The sequence below is a fragment of the Chironomus tepperi genome, unplaced genomic scaffold (genome assembly GCF_022539635.2).
Source record: "Chironomus tepperi strain 1889 unplaced genomic scaffold, CSIRO-AGI_Ctep_v1 contig_427, whole genome shotgun sequence".
Classification (NCBI taxonomy): Eukaryota; Metazoa; Arthropoda; class Insecta; order Diptera; family Chironomidae; genus Chironomus; species Chironomus tepperi.
In genome coordinates, this window is record NW_027226549.1 from 362,574 (window position 1) to 385,422 (window position 22,849).

Consider the following 22,849-nt stretch of genomic DNA (forward strand, 5'->3'; position numbering starts at 1 on the left):
CACGTACGCATTGAAAGTCAAATTTTCGGAATGAAATGTTTATTTCCATCATGCGTATGAAATTTGTTTTATTGATTGGGCAAATCGGAGGTGAGGGAATCAGGTGTGACTAATCGAGGGTGAGAATTTTGGGAAAATAGGAAGTTTTGGGGTTTTGATGTAGGGCAAGGGTTAGGGTCGATACCAAGACTTAAATGCAGGATTTTCCCAGGCTGAGAAACTAGGCGGTATCGGCGGTATTTATATGAAATACCGCGGTATTTGGCGGTATTTCGCGGTATTTTGCGGTATTTCGCGGTATTTGGTTGTATGGTTTTTTCTAAGGTTTTATCTTTTTAATATGAGAAAACCGAGATGAAAAATAGTATTTTCCGGTAGTTTTTCAATCTTGTAAAAGAAAATCTATACAAAAATAGTCATTTCCGAGAGTTTTTAACCCTAATATTGGAAAATTGAAGCGAAATTTAGCTTTTTTGATGAGTTTTCATCCTAATATTGCAAAATTGAGGGAAACTTTGGCAATTCCAAATATTTATCACCTTAATATTGGAAAATTGAGGTCAAACTTGGCTTTTCCAAGAGTTTTTGATCATAATTTAGGAAAATTGATGCAAAATTTAGCTTTTCCGAGAGTTTTTGACTATAATTTGAGAAAATTGAGGTAAAAATTGGCTTTTCCAAGAGTTTTTGATCATAATTTAGGAAAATTGAGGAAAAACTTAGCTTTGCCGAGAGTTTTTGACCATATTTTGAGAAAATTGAGACAAAATTTGACATTTCCAATTGTTTTTCACCTTAATATAGAAAAATTGATGCAAAATTTAGCTTTTTCGAGAGTTTTTGACTATAATTTGGGAAAATTGAGGTAAAAATTGGCTTTTCCAAGAGTTTTTGATCATAATTTAGGAAAATTGAGGTAAAACTTAGCTTTGCCGAGAGTTTTTGACTATAATTTGGGAAAATTGATGCAAAATTTAGCTTTTTCGAGAGTTTTTGACTATAATTTGGGAAAATTGAGGTAAAAATTGGCTTTTCCAAGAGTTTTTGATCATAATTTAGGAAAATTGAGGTAAAATTTAGCTTTTTCGAGAGTTTTTGACCATATTTCGGGAAAATTGAGACAAAATTCGGCTTTTCCGGCAGATTTTCACTCAAAATTAAGATATGTGACCAAAAATTCGACTTTTCCGAGGTTTATTCACAAGGGATTGAGATTATTAATGTGAAATTTGATTCTTTTCGAGAATGAAAATTGAATTTTCACTATTTTCACAATTTTCTATTTGAGTTTTTGAGTCCTAAATAATAGGCGGTATTTATATGAAATACCGCGGTATTTGGCGGTATTTTGCGGTATTTGTATGGATACCGCGGTATTTAGCGGTATTTTGCGGTATTTGTATGGATACCGCGGTACTACCGCGGAGTTTCTCAGCCTGGGGATTTTCTGTCATTTTTCCCTTCGACATTCCATCCCCAGCATCTCATTTGTTATAAATTTTTTCATCAGATTCCATCATGTCGACATAAGATGTTTACGTTTATCATCAAAACTACATACATATTTTTTTCTTTAAATTATTTCAAACTACACCACTTGAATGCTCAAATATGTTTGTTGCTGCTGATTCAATTTTTCTTCCATCCTGAATGGGAATCTTGTTCCTTCTTTTTCTATTCCACATAACGTATGTTCTGTGAAGAGAGGAAACCACTCAAATATTGCAGCATTGAATAAGAAAGACGAAAAAATTCCATTTCACTTGAGCATTATCAAATTCTACTTACTGAAATTGCTAGAAAGACACACATCATTGATTTCCTTTTTTTTGCTATGTATGTGCACATATTGATGCATTTCTTGTACTTTCAATTCACCATCAATTGCACTTTATTGTTTAAGAAAAAAAAAATCTTCCATGTGTGACATTGCAGATTCTCACAAGACATTTTCCTGTACGTCATTTTCCTTCAGCAACATGAATTTTCCTTGAAAACTCTTGTCACTTTTCGACCGACTTTTCATGTATGATGTGAGATGAAATATGTTGACAACATTGCAGTGAAGGAATGAATGGCTTTTTCTTCATCTCATGATGATAAGGAACAGAAATGACATTTTTTGGTCTAATGAAAGTTGAAAATGGAATGATTTCGCATTAGTGCTTTTTTTGATAAATGGAACTAAATTGTTTCATTTGTTGAGAGCTTTTTTTGAGTTTCCATGGAAGATGGGAGGGAATTTGATACTTTTTTGAGGGATATGATTGTTACTAGACGATGCCAGAAGGGATGTTTTGATGAATTTTGGCTTGAACTTCTAGATTAGTAATTTGAAGTTTTTAAAAGAGTGTGGGACAATGGAAATTTGGGTTTTGAGTGAAATAATCTTACTCATACACCCGAAATACGTCGTAGAAATGGTGTGACTCTCCCATTAGGACAGATTTGCTGAAATTCAGCTTCAGGCGAGAGTCAAGTTGTCCTAGAGTCGAATTTCGTATCATTTCTTACTTTCTGGGGCACCACAAGTCAGTCAATCAATCCAAAACCCGACACCAGGCCAGCATGACTCTGATTTCCGGATTCAAACCAAATCCAACATCAATTCAGAGTCATGCCAGCCTAGAACTGGATTATTGATAGATTAACCAATTGATGCTATTTGCTTAACTAGCTCAAAATTAAGTCTAAAGCTTTAGCACTTTTAAATCCTTTATTTTAAGCTTCTTATAGCTTATAAAGCTCACAATATCAAAGCATAAATTCGATTATAATTTAATTCGATTGTCACAGCTTCATGTCACCATAAAATTCAATAGAATAACATCCATTTATAGAATAGAAATCAATTGCGGAAGTCACAAAAAAAATATACATTCATTTTTATTTCCAATTACTGACTTTATTTTTTGAAATCTGATACATATATTTTTTTTATTGTTGTTGTTAATTTAATTTATATTTATGTTAAATTGAGAATTGAGTAAATGAAAGGGCTGGAAGGATGCAATTAAAATTGTGCAATCTGTGCATCATGATTGCCTCGTTGCAATTCAATTCAATTCTCAATTTAATATAATAATTTTTATTTTGTTGTTAATTTTTTTAATTTTTTATTTTTGTGTCAATGAATTTTTTTTAACTTAATTCGAATTTTTTTTTCTGTTTTTTTTTCTTCTTTCCAACAAAACAAAATTTCCGGTTGGCTAAATTTATATATTTGCCTTACATAAATCACTCAAAATCACATCATCCTCATAATCCATCATCAATTACATCCATCCCCAAAAAAATATACATTCCCTGTGCCAACTTGTGATTATGTTTTTGTTTCCTGTTACTTTATGTACAAAAAAAAATAACTTTTTTTGTTGTGGATTAATTTGCGCGCGTCCGGCTTGTGTAAAACTGTAAATCATTATAATGCTACTACACATCCGTGTCTATGCTCCTAATATTCACACACTAAATATACATATACACATATATAAATATATACGTGAATATATATTAGCCAAGGGACGTACCAACATTGAGCTACGTGAACAATTCATTCTGGCTGACGGTGTATCGCAAAGTATGACAGCTTTCAAGCCACGCGTATCATTAACGCCACAATCACCTAGTCAGAATGGATCGCCATTGCCAACGCAAGGGCCTATTGTAAAGGTAAATTCATAAATAATTTTTAGATATAGAGACAAATATGCTATATATGCGCTATGCTACAGATACTATTTTTGTAGATTTATCTTTTTAAATTTTTTAATTTTTAAGTAGAAAATTTTTGATTTTTTACTATGACAAAAAAATGAATCCTCTGCAAATTATATAAATACACAAGACGATATAAACGCTTTTACCGGTTCGAATATCTCGTAGATAATTATGGTCAGGTTCGGAGAAAATTTTTGGATTTCGTTCATTGTTGAAAATATTAGTATGAAAATAGTCAGAGTTTGAAATTGAATCGAATTTTGTATGGAAAAGTCAATAAGACTCTATAAAAAATACGAGACAAGTTCAAGCTCTGAAAATAGTTTTTGGATGAAAAATATTACAGGTAATAGTCAGAATAACTTTGACTTGAATAGCAATAGTGATATAATCAATTCAAAATCTGGCTCCCGACCGGCGTGACTCTTGAATGGTATTGGTTTTAAATCGAATCTAATACTTAGTCAGAGTCATGCTGCCCTTGGCCGAAGTTATGATTTATTAACCATTTGAGCAATAAGGATGAATATTTTGAATCAGAGTTTGAATTTTTCATTAATTTACTATGGATTGTACTTTAATTAATTCTTGGATCATTCCAGAGATTCAGTACATTTAAATCTCGGGATTGTATACCCTAATTGACTAGAATTCTGAGTTGAAGTGAGGCATCGTTTTAATATTATTTGATGCTTAAGAGTAGGTCCTTTTCTGAGAGAAATTAGACTAGATTTCCGAGCGATGTACGATTTATTCAACGACTTAATCGTTACAATTGCAGCAGGCAAAATTCCAGTCCCAAGTCAGCATGATTCGTACTTAAAGTATGATTTCACCAAATCTATGCTTTCTGGGAATATAGAATTTATGTGTCATATGTCTGAATTTTCTACTTTATGCAACTTTCAGACGAGACTGCTAAATCCAACCGTGTATCACCCGGAGCTTGCCTTGAGCTTATCTTTAATTTCCCATATAAATTTTATTACGAGTAGGTGCTCAAAAATATGTTTCATACCAATAGTCTGAAAGTGTAAAAACATTGATTTCATCAAATTAGACTAAAAACTCGTAAAACTGCCTTTAGTAATTCCAATAAAACTTTTCAAGGGTAATATACACCCCCATTCAAACTTTATAGCTTTAAAATCACTTCAAAAAATCCCTTAAAATATTTTATTTTAAATACTTAATGAATTCATAAGCAGTTTTAGATCCCCAAAAATGAAATTGCCTGTAAAACTATCTCGACATAATGACTAAATTATGCAAACTCGATTATTATAGAGCATATTTTATTCATCGACACTAGAATTTAAATAATCTGAAAATTAGACAAAAATTTTCTTTTATTTTTCATCCAAAAACTGATTTTTTTACTCAAATATTTTTCGACCAACTTGAACGAAAATATTTTTCCGAATATTATGTATACAACATACCTGAAAAAAAGTATTTTTTATTATAATGGTTTGTGTCTTCTTCTTCATTTCCCTTAAAAAAAAAAAATATTATGCAATATGAAAAATTCTCTATTTTTTTGTGGTTGTTATTTCAACTGAATAGAAATGCGGCTAAGGTAAATCTGTCTGTCTCTACCCCAAAAAAAAAGTATAGTATATATATTTAGAAATTTTCCCTCTATTCTGTCTCTCTATCTCTTTCAACTTCATCTTCATAGAAATATGCACACATCTCATGTGCTGTGAAAATTGAATTTAAATGCACACATTATTCATATATTATACATTTTAATGCATTCATATATAGAAGTAAAATATCAAGGTGTGGATTTTTATAAAGGGATGAAGATACAGGAAGTGAAAAAATTGTTACTTACAGTTATAGCTGATTGCTAGGACAATTTGAGGCTAATTATCTGTGGCTAATTAGCATATGACAAAACTAAAGCAATGATCCGAATAGACACGTCGTTAAAAAAGGCCAAACATCCATCCCCAGAGCTGCTGTAGCGTTGATCCACCAGTTTCATGGATATCACTGAGCTAAACTAGACTGGGAATGGATTTTTGGACTTTTTACAGCGTGTGCTTTCCAGAAATAGCCTAGTTGTCTGTCTAGACACTGCTTGATTATTGCTATTTAGACATGCTTCGCCTAAGTCTAAATTGAACTATGCTGAAGCAGTTCTAGAAATAAAATCATTAGCATCCATCTGCATGGACTTTTTGTGCGCTAAAATGACTATAAAATCTCAAATTCTAAGCTATGATGCTAAAAATGAAGCAATTTTGAAGTTTTAGCTTTGAATTTTAATGTTTTTGTCTAGAATTATTGCCATATTAGTCAGCAAGTAGCATCTAAATTCAGTTACCTACTTATTTACTTTATTGGTCGTACAGATCCAATTGCAATCCATGACCTCTTATTCCAAGTACATTTGCTTTGGCTAAATATGTAAGTGTAATAATATTGATCAAGCATTTATCTTGCATATTATCTGTTAAAATCTATAAAATCCATGTCATTTAATGTACTGCAAAAGTATCACATACAACCTGGAAAGCATGCGGTGTAGAAGTGCCTGAAAATTCGGCTCTAAGTCGAACTCACTCTGACTTAAGGCCTGATTACATTGAATCTAGCCTGGTGCCAGATTCTTGACAATTTCTACACCGTGTGCCTTTCAGACAATAGTTCCCAAACAAAAAATCCATCAAATCCTATTCAACACCTAAATTTCCACACCTTGATATCGTAGAAAAAAAAAATATAATGCTGTGAATAAGCATAAAAAAGGTAAGGTGCGGTAGACTTTGTGTTCATTTATTTTTGTTTTCTGTGCAAATTGGAATGAATTTGAATTTATTTATATTTTTTTTTGTGTTATTTTCCTTGCACACATTTGGTTTATGCATTTTTCTGGTTTTTGCGTTTGCTTTTTAAACAATTTTTTTTTTGTTGTGCCGTTTTTTTGTTTTGTTTTTTGGTTGGCTGCATATGAAATGAAAACGACGGCGACCATCACGAGAGTTTTCATGAATAGTGGATATAAAGAAGAGATGAAAAAAAAAGCTTTTTCCGCTTTTATGATGGCGAAATTTTTTTTTTCTTTTCTTCTCTTTTTTGCCTCTTTTGTCATGAAATTTTGTCTCTCTGTTCCTATTTTTCCCGTGGTTTTTTGTTCTGCTGCATGGAATCTTTTATATATATATTTGTGTGTACGACTGCTACATTATATATCTGTTAAATATCATTTTTCATTTAGAAATTTTTATATTTTGATGTTCATTGTATCATGTTGTGATATTCATTCCTACACAGTCTCATGTCCAGTTCCAACAACAATAAGAAAATGTTTTTCTGTATGCGCTTGTGAATGTGATGATGATGATGATAAGAATGAGAAGTGAAAAAAAAAGAGAATTGTGGACAATTTAATCCTCATAAGGATTAAACTTCTCATCGTCATTATCATCAACATCATGGGATATAAATTCTTCACATATATACTTGATATCCCAACAGATATTCATGATCCTTAAATGAGATTTCCTATATCTTTCATTTTTGTTATGTGTTGGACCGAGTGATGAGATGTTGGACTGTTGAGACTATTGGAATTTGAGGTTATAATATACATGCCATAGTGCTAATTCTGGGATATTTTGAATATACCGATCAGCTTAAGATGCTTTGGGGTCAATGACTGAGTTTTATGAGTTGCGTGACTAGTTGAGTACCATTGAGATTCATATTAGTATTGTCAGTGCCTGTACAGGAACACTCTAAAAAACTCATTCAAAAATCAACCACACTCGCTCATCATGACACCCCTGACAATATTACAGTAAATCATGATTAATATCCAACCGCATCTCCTCAATATTTACCCATCATGTCCACAATCCAACAAGCCTCATGCTTCACTCGGCACATTATGCGTGTACATACATAATGATTTGCGAGAATGTGTGGCAACATATACAAATATATTAAAAGGCTCTTGACACTTTGATAACAAATAACTTACCATATTCATCCCAATGATGTTGTGATGCCATGTAGTCATTTCTTAATGCGTTTTTGTTGTTGCTATGTCTGTAATGCGTTAAAGACTAAAATAAATAATTTTTTTTTGTGAAAATTAATCAAACGAAATATAAAAAATAATAAAAATCCATCACAAGAGAATGAAAAAGTTTGTTAATAAACTGAAATAAGCTCAGTTCGTTCAGCCCTAAAACGATAAATAATATGGCTGTTGTTCGATTAAATGATCCATTCGTCTTTTCGATGGGGCTTTCAATGAATATAATTTTGTATCTTAAATTAAACAATTCTATCTTCTTTTTATTTCCATCCACAATCGGTCTATCTTGCTCACTTTATATCCATCTCTTCTTAAATCACACAAAATATTGTGTTATGTGATGGGAAATAAAAAAAATTATTGAAAAAATGTAGCCGAAGAACATCTTGCTGAATTAATGCCGATATTTGAGCAATTACGTGCACAAGGTGACTTACCATGCACATATCCATTACACGTTACATCATATGGCACTGCTTTTATACGCGGTGGCAGTCGATCGACGCCATTGAGTCCCCATGCACCACATTGTCATCCATCGACGCATTGGGTAAGTTATTATATACACAAAAAAAAAGAGAAAAAAATAATATATAAAGGAACAGAAAAGAAAGAAATCGACGGAAATTTTTCTTCTTGTTTCTTGTTTTGTTGCTGCTGTTGCTGTTGTCTTCATGCCAATAAATTTTATTTCCGATTTTTCTTTTATAATTTTTTTCTTTTCTTTTCAACTTGAGTAAGTTTTTTCAATTCTTATTTTCGTTTTATTCTATAAAAATGAAATAAAGTGTATAGTACGACTTTGAGGATGTGTCAAGGAATGTGTGTTTAGGGTGTGATACTATACCTTATGATTTCTCCTTGTGTGCCGCTTATGTGAAGATTTTTTGAGCTATTTTTTTAGATTATGAGGTTTTAATGAAGTTACATATGATTTTAGTCGATTTTTAAGGTAAATTTCGGTATATTCTGTCAATTTTTTGGGAGTTCATGTTAACAGAACATGTAATTTTCAATGAAGTTTCTTCGACTTTACTGATTAAATGCCTAAAGTAATCCCAAAAGTTCGGCAAATTTTAAATTTTGTCGCAAATATAAGCCAAAAACAGGCGTTATGAGAAGGTATTTATTATTTCCCAGTCACGTCAATCGTCAATCAAGAAATCGTAAAAGCTTCCTCATGGCCCCATCAGGGCAATGTCGCGTCTTTTCGTTAACTTGGCGACTAAGTGATGCCTTAATGACTACGGTGAACGGCTCAAGAAAGTCATTTGTTGATGTATTCTACATTAATGATTACATTTTAAAACATTATTAGCCAAACTCTTGTAATTCAATAATTTGAGGCTGTGATTTAAGACGTATTTAATTTTTTGGAATAAATACTTCATTAATATATAGATTTTCGTGTAATTTGTTGCAAGCATAAGTTTAAATATGCCAAGAAGTTAGTAATTTGATGTATCTTTCAATTTTCTAATAAAACTCAAAAATTTGCACCAAAACCGACTAAATACAACATCAGAACTGCATGAAACCTCAAAAATCTACTTAACTGTTCTAAATTCTAGTTGATCATCTCCTCCAATATTCGATATTCTGTGTAGGGTACACATATTAATCAACCAAAACCCTTAGTTCTCCAAAACCCGTTAGTTACCCAACCTAGCAACACATAAAATTTATATTTATCAATATGGAAGTGTATATCAGGATATAGTGTACATCTATCTATATAATATCTATCCATCCATCCATCCATTTATTCCTCTCTGTCTATATTTATTGTACTTATTTATTTTGATGTATAACTTTGTGTTGTTGTGGATATAAGAAGAAATAAAAAAAAAACAACAACCACACAGAACCACTTGGAGAAAAAAAAAGTTTGTTCATCTCCAAGATTTATGTTTCATTTCATCATCGATTGGTCGTAATTCCCTTCTCTCATCGGAGGCAAAAAGATGAGATGAAAAAAAAGAGGAAATTGAAGGATCGAAAAGCACAAAAAAAAACGAAATGAAAATTTCGCATATAAATGGCTATCGAATGAAAGGAGGATTCATGGTTAATGGAAGTAAAGAGTAAATTGATGTGTTTTTTTTTTGTCTGTCTTACAATTTGTCCACAAAATTCGAGCTCTTCTTCTCCTTACACTTGTAATGAATTTTGTTACATGTTCTCCGTTTTTGCTGTGTTTTTTCCGCTCTTCTACGAAGGACACGAACCATTTAAAAAGAATAAAAGTGTATCCATAATCTTCAAATTTGTGTATTTATCATCAAGCCTTGCGCTGGAGAGAAAAATTGTCTCTAATTACACGAGATTTAATTTTTTATTTTATTTCTTATTTTTTACATTTTAAAGAAATTCTTAGGATTAAGTTGAGATTAGTTTACGAGAATTGTTAACTCAAAAAGAAGAAGGAATAAGGAATGATAAAAGTTTAATGGGATGTGAGACTGTATACAAAAGAAAGTATGATGAAAATCATTTCTAGGATTTCATTTAATGAAGTTTAATAGCTTATGGATTAAATGTTTAATTTTCATGGATTTAAAAGTTGAGACTGAGAGTTTTGATGTAGTTTCAACATCAATTAAATGCTCATTTTGGATGAGGATTATTGTCATTATCATGCTGAAGTAGTTGTTGTCTCATTAGCATGGTAATTGATGATTAAAATGGAATTATTGTTGTAAAATTCTGTAATAAAAGTGAGGATTTAGTTGGTGTGCTGAAGGGGGAGATCTTAGATTCTGAGGAAGTCCCTTACAGACAGTCAAATGCTTATCACATGGAGCTGTGATGTCATCATGTTCTCATTGTCTGTTGGAGAATGTTTCAGTCGATTTGACCTCATATTGTCCTTTTGAAGCATAAATCTAATAATTCCGAATAAAGAATCTTGAATGGGATTTGAACCCACGTCATGAGATTTTCGTTCACATCCTCCTACCACTGAACAATTGGGAGTTATTCAACTATTTGGCAAAGTGCCGTATTTAATCCATTTACGACTGCACTCCCATAGATCAAATGCTTCTTCAGATTGCGACAATTCATAAACAACCTCAACATGATAAGCATAAAAGCAATAATTACCCAGTTTAGTTACAAACTCCTGTAATTAATACACCTAAACTTTATCATGCAAATCCTAAATTACAGTCAACTTTTAAGCACTTCATCAGTCAATACCTTTACATACTTCAGACTAGTAGCAACATGCAATGTTTAAATTAAGTGAGCAAGGAGAAGTGATAAGTGATAAATTAATATCTCATTTAATGCTTTTTCCTCGTTTGCCTTCCATTTAAACTTTGTTACTAATAATGCAAGTGATGTCAGTGTCAATTTTCGCTTTGAACTTTTTTCTTTAATTCCTTACTTCTTCTTCGCGTTAATCTCGTAAAAAGTTTTAATCTCCCCTGTTGAATTCTAACGCCTTTTACGTTGATTCAATTCCTTTTTTTTCATCACAAATGGAAAAATTTTTTAATTAATTTTTTTTATTTCTTCTTCTTTTTCTGTCATGTTCTGTGTTTTTCCTCGTATTTGTTCCTTTTTAAATGAAAAACTTCGTTAGGTACGTGAACGTTCATCAAGATCTATGGCTATGTCACGTCCATCCAGATCATCATTGTCAGCATCGACGCCTGATTCTTTGAGCGATAATGAAGGCGGAAGCTCTCGTGGATATACACCTAGAAAGTCGTCTGTCGGTTTGAGGTGAGTTTCTGATGCCATTCATAATTAAGACATGGATTGTTAAATTGAAAATTAAATTATATTCAATTCAACAGAACCGGAATCACACCAGGCGGCTCACGAGGCAACTCAAAACCCAATTCCCGACCATTGAGCCGAAGCGGCTCAAGACATGGCTCAAACCTCTCACTAAATAGCAACGGTAAATTTAAAAAATAAATTTTCTTTCCTCAATCTATCCTCCTACGTCTATTCATCCATCAATCATCAATCATCATCATCGTCATCATCTAATTCTTCCCTTTCTTCTTCCCCCCATTCTACAATTCGTCGTACACAAATAACAGATGATGGAACACCGACAAGGATTCCAACACGAAGAGTTATCACCTCAACACCAGCTAGACCTGCTAGATTATCTGTTGGTTCTGCTATTAAATCAAATGGTACAACTCATACGCCATCTGGATCAGCTAGTCCTGCACCCACAAGGTAAATAAATTGTTTTTTGTGATGTTTTTTATTTGCATCCTTTCCATTCCACAAATGACAAATTTTCCTCCTTTTTGGTTGATTGAATAAAAATTTTTCTTGACTAAATTCGATTAACATTAAAATTCAAATAACAACAAAAACTTTCTATTTTTCATCTCATCACAAATTAATCCATAACTTTTTGTTAAACTAAACAACTAAAGGAACGGAAACGGCATGAGTCGATCATCGAGTATACCGACATTATCAGGACTACCGACACCTAGGTAACGTATTGCTAACAAGATTAATAATTATTAATGTTGATTTGATACTAATAATGAGATGAGGGTGGGGTGTGGCTTTACGTGGAATAATTGATGGAATTTTTTGAAATTTCTGAGAACGAAGTTTAAATTTTTTATATTAAAAATTTTCAAATTGAATTGAAATTTAAAATTTTTAACTTGAAATTTAAATTTTTTAAATGAAATTTAAAGTTTTTAAATTGAAATTTAAAGTTTTTAAATTGAAATTTAATGTTTTTGATTGGAACTTATTTTTGAAATTTGAATTTAAAGTTTTTAAACTGAGATTTAAATTTTTGATATTGAAATTTAATGTTTTTAAATTGAATTTTGAATTTTTAAATTGAAATTTGAACTTTTTGAATTGAAATTTAAAGTTTTTGAATTAAAATTTAAAGTTTTTACATTGAAATTTAAAGTTTTTAAATTGAAATTTGAAGTTTTAAATTGAAATTTAAAGTTTTTAAAACTGAATTTCAATTTTTAAAATCAAGTTTTTAAATTTTAGTTGAATTTTAAAATTCTGAAATGCTAATTGAAGATTTTATTTAAATTTAAATTTTTTAAGTTAGACTTTTTAAATTTCAATTTTATTAAAAAAAAATAAATCTTAACTTTCAAAAGTTAGTTCTAAATTCTACAAATTCATCCACAAAGCTCCATCTCCCCTACCAAAATAAAACCAATTAATCTCTAAGCTTGCTGTGAGAATTTCTAATTCTAACCCTTACAAAATTCAATCAAGCTCTTCAAATTGAGCACAAATTTATAATTCTAAACTCGAAATTCTAATCAATTTGATCTTCCAATTTTAATGACCAAACTTGTCATAAAAAAAAAGTCTCAAAAAAGAGATCAGAAAAATAAATTGAAAAGGTTCGCATAAAAAACGAAGAATAATCCTTTCCCAAAGTTGTCATTGTGATGACCTAAAACTGCTATTTATTTCCCCCACCCCTTTTTTCAAAGATGAACCAAAAATGTATTTTCATCCTCAATTTTTTATTCTTTCTTTTCTATTTTTTTTACTATAAATAAAAAAATTCTTCATGTATGTATTTTTCTATACATGGCAATAATATTGATCTGACGTGAAACTATGTATGCATTTGTTTTGTATATAGTCGTCCATCTAAGATACCAGTAAGACAACATTCAAATCTCTCCAACTCATCATCAGCTGCCGGGTAAAGAACTGAAAAACAATTGATATTTTTTCTTTCAAAACTTATTGTTTTAAATGTTTTGTGCCATTTTTTTATGTAGAAATTGGATATCCAATTCCTTTATTATTTTTTTGTTTTTTCATTCATTCTCATAGTGAATTTGTAGTAGAAATGCGCATTGAAATAAAAATCAGGTGTGAAAAATCCATATACAATACACAACATTATATACATGCATACAGTCATTCTCAGTGTGTACAATGAACATATTTCTGGACATAATCCACTACCCCGTTTATTGTGAAAATATTTTCATTTCCATATGAAGCCTTTTTTTTGTCATTTGCTGTTATTTCTTTTATCATCCACAATTCACAAATTCACAAAAGCCATTCTGGCATCATCGATGATGACAGTACAGAAGCTACTCACATATGACGTTATTCCTGCTTTTTTTGCCTTTTTTCTTTCATACTATATTCGCTAAACTATTGTTATCGTCATCGCCATTCAATTCAATTTACCATTCAATGAAAATTAAGTTTTTTTTTCTAGCTCCATGCAGCATATGCTGGGGAAAGGAACAATATCTATCTATGTGTATATGTGTGAATTGACCAATAGTCAATTCATTGTGATAAAGCGGGCCTGTTCCTTGCTCTACTTTCACTGTTATCAGTATAACAAAACTGTTGGTGGTTTTAGTTCAATACAATGGCTCTTATTTGTGCTTAGTGGATAGTATAGATTGAGGATTTTGACATGGGAATTTGGTTAATGTTATGTTATGTGTTTGAGTCATCCCTAAGCTCGTATTTTCATATTTTGAATATGAATGGGTGATAATATCAGGTTTATTTAGAGCTGTGGAGGCTCTAAGGATTAATTATGACTTTTAATTGACTGTATTGAGTGGGAATCGGACATGAAAGGTTGCATTGTCCAGCTGGAAGCTTTTGGAACTAAGCAATTTGGGGGTTTTGAAAATCAGGACAATACCAGTTTAAGCTACTGACTCATAATCTTGAACAGGCAATGAGACAGCTTTTAGGTACCGTAGTGGCTGTTAGAGAAGCTCCTTGTCTGTTTAGGAAGGCTCGAAATCGACCTCGACGTCAGCCAACTCGACTTTGAGTTCTGCTGATAGGGAATAGTCCAAATATTAGAGAATTCCTCAAAATAATCAACTCAAAAATCCCTCAATCCATACATCCTGCATTTTCCTTTACAAAACCAGCTACCCCAGCAGAAAAAAGTTCATTCTAGCATCAATACCGTAGGCACTTTTTAACAAAAGCATTGGAAAGTTATTTTTTTTTCTATATTTTTTATTCTTCAGCTCCTTGCACCCCATTCCTATAGATTCTGTTGAACTGGCGATTCAAACACCAACAACAATTGACTCTCTGTCTCTTTTCATTCGCCAATCTCACTACATGAATGTCCATTTATCATCTTTCTTCATCCTCATCCTTACAATTTATATTGTTGTTGATGTTAACGCCAATTCATCTTGTTTATTTCATAGAATGATGATAGAGAATATAAAAAAAAAGTTCCTTTCTTCTGTGCTTTCTCGCTTCGCTTTATATGTGATGTATATAAAACTGAATGAATAGGATGAAAAAACAAGAGAAGAGAAGCAAGAAGAAGCTTAAGTTTTATTTAATTAAAAAAAAAAAATAAATTGAATTTATTTTCATGCTCTCAGCCATTGTGGTTGAGTTTTTTCATTTTGATTGTGAAGAGTGACAATTAATTTTAAAGGGGCGATCAATTTCTTGGATGAAAGCTTAAAAAGGAGCTTTTGATGTGGTGTTGAATTCTCATTCAAGGCTATTTGGAGGGTTTTGTTGAGTGATGGAAGTTGGGAAGGAATTAGAGTTGAGGGAATGGGTATTGTGCGTCGTAAAGGAAATATTGTGAAAATTAGGGACTGTCCAAATGACTAATATGCTTTAAATTGAGCTATGAACCTAAATTATTGAGCTCAATGTCCAATCCAATCAAGTCAACGTTGTGTGTTCAAAAATAGGTTAAAACTAGATGATGACAAGTTAATGTCAAGTTGTTGACTAGTTTTAAGGTACTTTTGTTCATTTTGGCTCCCGTTCCTAACAAAATTCGTGTAGAATTAGTCGGAGCTGCACTTCTCAAGTAAAATTCAGACAATTATTTGTCATATTGGTCAATTGGGAATCGTAGGATGGAAATACATCGATTAAACAGATTTCTGTACGTATTCCTGCATAATAGCTACTTCTTCTAGTTAACCTGAATATAACTTTATCCTTTATATCCCGAACAGCACTCCTTGGGTGCTAGAGCATCGCTAAGTCACTGTTTTAGCGATTTGACGCGAAGTTGTCTTGATGGCAATGTGAGGGCTCATTTTGTCCCATTTTAAAGGCAAGAAATACAGTTCACCGTCTTGAGCTACTCCCTAAAGTTCCAAAATTCACCAACTCAATTTAAAAAATCCAAAAATTTTCAACATTTCCTTGAAAATTCTTCCCATAAATCTCAACAAAAAAAGAAAATCATAAAATAAAATTTAGAACCTTCCAAAACTTTTTTCACCCCACATCACCTCCAAAAAAAAAAAAAAATCTTCATCATCATTTACCTTCCACCTTCAACTTTAAGGTCCATTAAAATAAATTTCAATAAAAAAAAGTTCTCACGAAGGTCAAATTTAACGTCCATAAATCAAAAATCCCTTACCAGAAATTTCATTTTGGCCTTGATGGCTTTCCTTTAGGATTCCAATTTTTTTTTGTGCTGCAAAATGACTATAATAATAAAAAATGTATATATATTTCAAAGCAGCAAATCGAAGACCCTCATCAAACATTTTCCTAATCGAATTCATTTTTTTCGTCGAGATGAATAAATTATGATACTTAGTCATGAGTCATGACTTTGTGAGAAAAGTCTTTATGTCTGAAAAGATCTTTAACATCCAAAAAATGCTGAAATTTAATCACAATTATTGCCATTGCAATTAAAAATTTCACATCATTCCCGACCAAAATGTCATAAAAAGTTCATTCCTTCCAATTTTTTGTGCATACACGAGGGTAAAAATTTTTTTATGTTATTGTATGAAGAACTGCGTCTGTGAAAGCTAAAACAATTAAGATAAGATTCGATAAATAGCTTCAGTATAGGGATTTGATGAAAAATGAAAAGCTGAGTTGAATTCATTCTATGTTGTTCGATAATGGTTGATATAGATTGAAACTAGGTGTGGAAGCTAGAGAAAATTTTTGTTTTGTGAGGATTCAGGGTGTTCAGGTTCGGAGCTCTATTCTGCTAAAGAGTTAGAAATTTATACCTCGAAAGGGACACGTCCGAGCTGCATAATGACCTTCATGTGGTATTTTTTGCTATAAAAATGGGCTTAAATCAGATGTTAAGGAGCTATCATGTCTACTTCTCGTCTTTCTGCTAATACGGTATGCACGTACCCTGAGCCTGGTGAAAGAGCATATCCCTGGGTCCAACAGTGTATTTTGGTCAATTCCCCTCACTTGGTTACGCCCTTCAGGTATCTTCTTGCTTATTTGATGCCATTTCATGCCAAATTCCGCTTTATATCAGTCTAATTATGACCTGATGCTGCATTTTCACCACTTGTGCTTTCCTAGCTTATACCAAATTACCCATAGAGTCTCCAACTAGCTAACAATACTCAAATCATCAAAAATGCACATTGCACTCAATTCAAAATCATGAAAAGAAGAAAATATTTTTTTTCGTCTGATTGAATTTTTTTAGAAAAAAAAGCAGTTCCACTTGAATGGAGAATTTAACAAGCAAAAATTGAAAAAAGCATTGTGAATAAGTGCATATGTGGAGAAAAAAAGAAAATTCATTGATCAATTTATTCGTTGTGAGTTGTATGTGCTTATGAAATTCAATTGATTACATCTCATGTGCAAAATGATGTGTGCCTTCATTCTCATTGGAATATGCTTATTTTCTACGATTTTTTAAAATCATTCTTAGAGATAGTCAATTACTTATGACATATGCAGTCATAAGTTAAAAATCATATTTTTGATTGCAAAATTTAAATGGAATTGAACTGAATGTTGAATAAATTAGGAAGTTGAATTGTAGCTGAATGTGCTTATTGGGATAGAAAAGAAGCTAATTTGACTTTCATCAAAAGTTACATTTTCCAAGCTCAATTACAGAAATTTCATAAAAATTTTCAATTGATAAACTTTTCCAAGAACTCCGACCATTAAGACTCACTTAACGCTTCGAGTTATTCACTCAAAAAAGCCCCTAAAATGTAATAAAATATTTAAAAAAAGAGATTTTTTTTTGGGGAAAACACAAAAGTGAGCAAATAAGCTTGTCAGTTCTACAGGATGAGATGGAAATGCTTCGAAGCATAAAATCACAAGAAAAAAATCTTAAGAATGTAATGCCTTTTGAATGTATCATTTATTTATTTTTTACATACTTTATGAGGATGTTAAAGGATTTGATGCTTAAAATTCTTGGAAAATATTTAAAAAGGAAAATGTGACATGTGGATGGAGAAGAGCTTTTGATGGGTTTTGGGGAAGTGGGAGAGCATTAAGTGCTTTTTCTTGGAATTTCTTAAGTTAAATCCAGTTCTGTTTAGCTTCCTTTGTTCAAGTTTATTCCGGAAATTGTCGGTTTTGAAGTTAAATATGCCATTTTTAGTCTGATTAGGGACTTAGATCTTAAAAGCAAGGTTCGGAATTTTAGTATCCGGCACATAACTTGGTTATCAACGAATACCTCAGGACGATGAACAGTTGACATTTGATCCATGGGTTTCCTCAGATGGCTTCTAAAGCTAACTTTTGCCTAACAATATCCAATTCTCAATCATCAGCCCTGTAGTCAGAATTAGTCTAAGAGTTTTTCGGGCATAAACACGATCTTATAGAATTAGATTTAAAGCCTAAAAATTAAATAGATTATGTAAATTCATGAGCTTCCGAAGCTGAACAAGAAATGGCTCTGTCGAAGGGCTGACGCAATTCGTATGCGACTGCTGATTTCGTTCCATTATTGCATCGAAAAATGAAATTTTCTGCATCATGCTGTTCGGAAAATTCCAAATAAAATAGAAATCTTAAGTTGAATTAAGCATCAAACACACTTTTGAGCTGTCTCACGTTAATGAAAATATATCCACAACCAAAACACACTGAGAGCATTGACTGTATCATGTTATATACCTGAAAAATCATTACCTGTATCACAACAATCCAACAACATTTAACTCCAATAAAATAAATTTCTTAGAATCAATTACAATTTTAGCCTACATCTTCAGTTCATTGACATTTTACCCCACAAACAATTTCATTTTAACTCAACAATATTTTTTTTTTGAATGTTTTGTAAAGAAAACCTACACACAATAGCAATGAGATGGAAATGATTCTTAAGAGACACTCATCGTCAGACAATTTTCCTTCTTTGCTATACAAATGTGTGTGTGTATCTATGTCTAGTTTGGAATTTTGTGTTTTGTTATTTATGCCATTCATGATTGAATTTCATCTTTTTTTTCTGTACCTCATTTTGCTATTTGCTTCTTTTTTTAAAAAAGTTTTTTGTGATGTTTATTTGCCAAAGTTTTGTATTCTATTATGTACATGTAGATCAGTGGTGGGCAACCTTTTATTTTTGACGGTACACTTGATAATAAGCCACAACCGAAACCAAGGTTTGTGGAAATTCCGAAAAAATTTGCAGACACACTAGTGTGTCGCAACACACAGGTTGACCACCACTGATGTAGATATAGATATTTTGGGTGTGGAACTATCGATGATTTTGAAGTCAACTTGAATTAATAATTTTTTTAACAATACAAGTGTCTAGTCAGGTAACTGACCGTTCAAAATTGATAATATAATTGATTTTAAGGACATCATCGTCAGTTCCCCACCCCTTTAAAATTTCCAAACTTTTTTCACTTCAATATCAATACATAGAACCTGTTTATCAACATCCAACAAAAAATATACGTAAACTTCACATCAACAAAAAAAAAAAAAAATAAATAAATATCTTTTGGGGATTTTCACTTGTTACGTAACGTGAGAAATTGACTTTTAGACAGCACCTCAAACACCCTTACACGGGGGCGTAGTCAGAAAACTTTACTCGGGGGGCCCGGCCGTTTTTTGAAAAAAGGCAGCAAAAAATTTAAAATGAAAAAAATGTTACAAAATAAACGATTTTCCAACTTCTGGAGGCTGGCCCGTGCCCCCAATGGACTCCTTTGGCTACACACCTGTCCTTACCTCTCACCACCTCTTTACAAAATCTCCATGAATTCATAATTTAATTCTTTTAAGTCGTACCAAAATCTCGACACCCTACCCCCATAAGAGCCATTACGTAATAAGTGAACGAACCCCCATTTGTCACATGTGTGTTTGTGTGCTTTTTTTATTTATTTTATTATTGTTTGGGTCTGAGAGAAAAAGGAAGAAACTAATAAACTTTTTTCTTTTTTTTGTGTGTTTTTCAATTTTTTTCTTATTGAATTTCTAATTTTTTGTTCTTTTTTCCTTTATTTCCAATTGATAATACAGACGAAACTTGAGTGGATCTTCAACGCCATCAGGAATGCAGACGCCGAGAAAAGGAAGCGTTGAGCCACAATACGACAGACGTTCATCGCGCGGTACAACGCCGTTGGACAAACGAGAACCATTTCGACTATAAGAATATCATCGTCAATATTAAGAATTGAGAATTATTAACAAAATATTATTTTTCGTCATCATCTGAATTGCTGTATAAATGGAAATCTGCTTACGCATGTAGTCTGAGTGAAATTTATGCTTGTGTTGACTAATGGTGGCCTTTTATAGGAATTAAACCAGACAAAGACTGGGGACCATTTAATTCCATTGAGATGTGACCATTTGAGGAAGACAAAGAAAAAAATTATACAGCAATAAAAGAACGACGATGATGATGATGATGAAAAATGAGAAACAAATAAAAAGTCAAAACCACTTTAAGATAAATCAAACAAAAAACCAATCAACCGACTAAGAAAAATACATAAAAATAAATCGAACGAAAGTATTTTTTGTTACATAATTTTTAAGCTTTTTTTCTACAAAATATTTTTTTATTTTTTGTCCGCAAAAAAATATGGAACGATGAAAAAGAGATGAAAGTTCCTTATCATCCTTTTGAGGATCTCAATCAGCATACATGCTTCATATTTTCCCTTTTATGTTTATGTTACATATACTCTTACATGTGAATTGTCTTGTTGATTGAGAGACTTTAAACCACAAGAAAATTTGGGATGATAAGGAACGACTGTAGCTCGTAAGAAGCAAAAAAAAAACATAAATTACTAAAAGACTAATAGGGGAATTTTTACCGAATACATGAAAGAAAATAAAAGGTTTTTTAACACAATTATAAATAAAAATTGAATGAAAAAATGTTATCGAAAAACTAATTTTTTTATATATTTTTTTTGTCGCTTTTAAAACAATTAAAAAGGATGAGAAAAATGTTATTAAGCATGAAAATAAAAGTTTTTTAGTCGCTAAAATTAAATCAAGAATTAATCTTAATCAATTGTATTTTTCCGCTTAATTTGTATAAACACATAAAGTAATTAAATTAATTAATATTGAAAAATAAAAAAATTCACTTCTTCAATTTATTGGCATAGAATGATTGATGGGTATTGGGTGGGGTTTTAGGGGACAAAAAATAAATTCCAAGATGCTCAAAAATCATTGAAAATTTCAAGCATCACAAAAGAATCTTCATAATTCAGACTTCATACATATTTTTCTACTTATAACTACTTATAGTCACCACTATAGAGTGACCAACTATATATAGTAGACTAGTTAGTGAATTTTTTTGAAAACAAGTGTTAGAATTGAACTAGACAATTACATGAATAGCTTTAAATAGGGACAAAGAGAGAAACTTCGATCACAGACTAGGTTCATTAACATTTAAGAAGAATTAAAGCAGGGACTTTTCGGAAGTGACTAGATATATATATTCAGTATGTGAATATTTTTAACGATTTTTTTAGAATTGAATTTTCAAAATTTTTTAAAAAATAAATATCCTGTTTTATGACTAGTGTAGTGTATTCAAATTATGCCATTTTAGTGAATATACTGTGTTCAATATAATTGCAACCCCCTCCCCCACCTACCCATCAACTCCAATTTTTCTACTTAAAATTACCATCCGTAAAATTTTACTTTTTTGAAGAAGTTGAGCAAAAAAATTCTAAAAAAAATTGCCGATCTATTATTACAATAATAAACAAAAAATAATTATAATGTATTAATTAATTAATTAAAAATTAATTTATTAATGTGATAAAAAAAAATTGATAGAAAAAAAAGTTTCATTGCTAAAAAAAGAATAAAAAATGAATGAAAAAAAAAAATTAATTAATACCAAAAAAAAATTGTGTTTTTATTATCGTTATTTCAATTTGAAATCAATTTACAGAAGGGAGCTAGGGTGACTAGAGACATTTTTAAGCTTGGCACTATTGGGTTCTTTTGAATTATTTTGAGTCCTAAAGATGGTTTTTATAGTAAGGACTGCTTTTTTCCTAATGGGCGCTTTGCTTTCCCCAAACTCTGCACACATGACCCATGGTATAACAAAGCAACGTTTCTAGCCACAATTTATGTATCACTACTCACACAAATCGAGTTACTACTGACTAGAACAGCGAAAAAGCACCCAAGAATCCAACTAGACTTTCTCTGGGATCGAACCCGGGACCATTGAGTCGATTGTGACAGAAACTTGCAAAAATGTGCAGAAAATAATTGAAATTTCAAAAATAAAACTTTCAATCCTGAAATCAGACTGGATAATGTTCAAAACAGGCACCTGTGACAGGCAAAAACCGTACAAATTCTTGATAACGTTTACGGTTTTTCTTACAAGTTATCAAAAATTTGGACGATGTCACAAGAGCCTCTTTTCCAACTCTGGTTCAAAATTTATCAAAAATTCCAATATTTGTGTTGAATTTTCGAAACGTTGAAAAATCGGGAACATTTTGAGGCTTTGTTGATACACAGAAATAGAATTCTCATGGAAAGAATCTGTCGATCATAAAAGTATCGCATTTGGAATCAGAAATTGACAAGCGGTAGCCGACAATAAACCTGGTTTTAGGCGGCATCTGAGGTAGGTCATCGATCACAATTGATCTGTTTGGCCAGCGATGTAAGTAAGTAAGTCGATACAAAGCAGCAAATAACAAAATTAAAGCAACGTCCCGGCAAAAATTCAACAGCTAGCCGCCCTACAGAAGGCTAAAAAATTATTTTTAGGGGAAAAAACTTTTGAGTTTCTTGATAAAACAATAAGTTCATCAGAATGTGTTTTTT

General features: G+C 31.6%; 1 protein-coding gene across 26 annotated transcripts in view; it reads left to right on the top strand.

The window, feature by feature from the left end:
* shot (dystonin-like protein short stop) overlaps nucleotides 1–20,522 on the top strand; it is a 173,119-nt gene extending 152,597 nt beyond the window's left edge. For 6 of the 26 annotated variants that reach the window (XM_070649605.1, XM_070649598.1, XM_070649609.1 and 3 more), the window contains 7 exons: nucleotides 8,149–8,324; nucleotides 11,364–11,506; nucleotides 11,581–11,687; nucleotides 11,833–11,977; nucleotides 12,184–12,246; nucleotides 13,392–13,454; nucleotides 20,033–20,522. In XM_070649605.1, the coding sequence (XP_070505706.1) occupies nucleotides 8,149–8,324; nucleotides 11,364–11,506; nucleotides 11,581–11,687; nucleotides 11,833–11,977; nucleotides 12,184–12,246; nucleotides 13,392–13,454; nucleotides 20,033–20,165 (830 nt within the window). In that variant the 3' untranslated portion in view covers nucleotides 20,166–20,522. Of the gene's footprint in view, nucleotides 1–3,517; nucleotides 3,673–8,148; nucleotides 8,325–11,363; nucleotides 11,507–11,580; nucleotides 11,688–11,832; nucleotides 11,978–12,183; nucleotides 12,247–13,391; nucleotides 13,455–20,032 lie in introns of all 26 variants that reach the window. The other 20 variants (XM_070649618.1, XM_070649622.1, XM_070649601.1 and 17 more) reach the window with 4 other exon arrangements.
* The last annotated feature ends 2,327 nt before the right edge of the window (nucleotides 20,523–22,849 follow it).